The sequence below is a fragment of the Arachis hypogaea genome, chromosome 9 (assembly GCF_003086295.3).
Source record: "Arachis hypogaea cultivar Tifrunner chromosome 9, arahy.Tifrunner.gnm2.J5K5, whole genome shotgun sequence".
Lineage (NCBI taxonomy): Eukaryota > Viridiplantae > Streptophyta > Magnoliopsida > Fabales > Fabaceae > Arachis > Arachis hypogaea.
Window position 1 is genome coordinate 101,523,322 of NC_092044.1, and position 1,915 is coordinate 101,525,236.

General features: G+C 34.2%; 1 protein-coding gene across 1 annotated transcript; it reads left to right on the forward strand.

Moving 5' to 3' along the window:
• Positions 1 to 317: 317 nt before the first annotated feature.
• LOC140175180 (uncharacterized) lies at positions 318 to 896 on the forward strand. The gene has a single exon (XM_072202118.1). It carries the CDS (start codon positions 318 to 320, stop codon positions 894 to 896), a length of 579 nt encoding a protein of 192 aa, XP_072058219.1.
• Positions 897 to 1,915: the final 1,019 nt, after the last annotated feature.

Consider the following 1,915-nt stretch of genomic DNA (forward strand, 5'->3'; position numbering starts at 1 on the left):
GTTCTGCATATCATCCAGAAACTGATGGACAAACCGAGGTCCTCAATCGTTGTTTGGAAATGTACTTGCGCTGCTATACTCAGGAGAACCCTCGCGATTGGTACCATCTCATTCCTTGGGCAGCTTATAGTTACAATACGTCCTACCACTCGGCAATAGGAATGACCCCATTCAAGGCTGTGTTCGGTAGGGATCCTCTCCCTCTCATTCGTTACGAGCCTACTGCGTCTGATATACCAGCCGTACAAGAACAATTACAATAACGTGATGAGGTTCTAACCACCCTCAAGTTGAACCTCCAGCGAGCCCAGCTACGTATGAAGCACAACGTTGATAGTAAGCGAAGAGAAGTTGAATTCAATGTTGGTGATTATGTTTTTGTTAAACTGCAACCTTATCGCCAACATTCAGTGGCATTGCGGAAAAATCATAAGTTGAGCATGAGATACTTTGGTCCTTTTCCTATTGCGGCACGGATTGGCAAAGTTGCTTATCGACTACAATTACCACCTGAAGCGAGGATACACCCTGTTTTTCATGTATCGGCATTGAAAAAGTGTAGGGGAGATCCAGGGGCTACTAATATTCCTACACCATTGCTGTTGGATGAACAAGGCTTGGGAGTCCAACCACAGTGGGTTTTGGGACACCGAATGGTGAAGAAAAATGACCGTTGGCAAGAACAAGTTCTTATCCAATGGCATGGAGTACCAGCAGAAGCAGCAACATGGGAACCATATGAAGAAATACAGCAGCAATTTCCCACTTTCAACCTTGAGGACAAGGTTTTTTTTAAAGGAGGGGGTAATGATACAAAGAAGGGCAAAACGGTTGCTCTTGAGGGCTCATCTCATATGCCAATTGGGAGGATGAAAAGAGTGTTGCACCATAACTGAATTGGTTAGAGAAAAAGATCAAAAAGGCATGAGAATGTGGGAGACAAGGGCAGAGTACATTGTGAGTACCTCTCTCTGTTAATTCTTCTCCTCTCTGGCTTATCTTCCTTATGAACCCCTTCCCTTATTTGCTATGCTCTTGGCTTGCAGGTGATCTCTCAAGACCATTTGATTGACACCCTTCTTTTCTTCGGTCTTAATTGATATTAGACTAGACTATATACTTTTCTTTTCCCACCTATAACATGCTTGAGTAGATAATTTTTCATCCCATTTCACCTCTGTTCGTAACATAAATTTATTATTATTTTTGTCTAAAAAATATAAAAAATATAGTACAATATTATTGTGTAATTAATAATAATAATAATTTTATATTATTTTATTTTTGTTTTTAGACGGAAGACTATTATGTCTAACAGAAAGAAACGTTGGAAATTAATTTGTACATTAAATTTTTTAAAGACTAAAATATTCATTTTTAAAATTTTTAAAAACTAAATTGAATAATTATTCTGCTAAAAAATAAATTAATGAAAACTAATTTATCTGTCAGAATAAAATTTTAAAAATTAATTTATATATTAATTTTTTTTAAAAGTTAAAATATCTAATTTTAAAATTTTTGATGACAGATTTAGATAATTACTCTATAAATAATATCCATGTCACCTTCATTTCCCAGCATTGAAGGCGTCGTGGGGACCTCGCCCTCTTGTGTTCAGATTTTTGCGGCAATGGCTATACTACCAAACACAATGGTAAATTAGTAATACATATCTGGGATATAGTACATATTATAAGAAAATTTAAAAATGTACTAATATATCAGTGTTTAAGTAATTTTTAATTGTCGATCTTAATTATAAAAAATATATGTAATATATATAATTAAGATTAATAGTTAAAAATTATTAAAACATCCGTATATTAATATACTCAAAAACTTTTTCATATTATAACTCATTGCAAACTTGTGATAGATTTAATTGATATTTTTAATTTGAAAAGTATTAAGA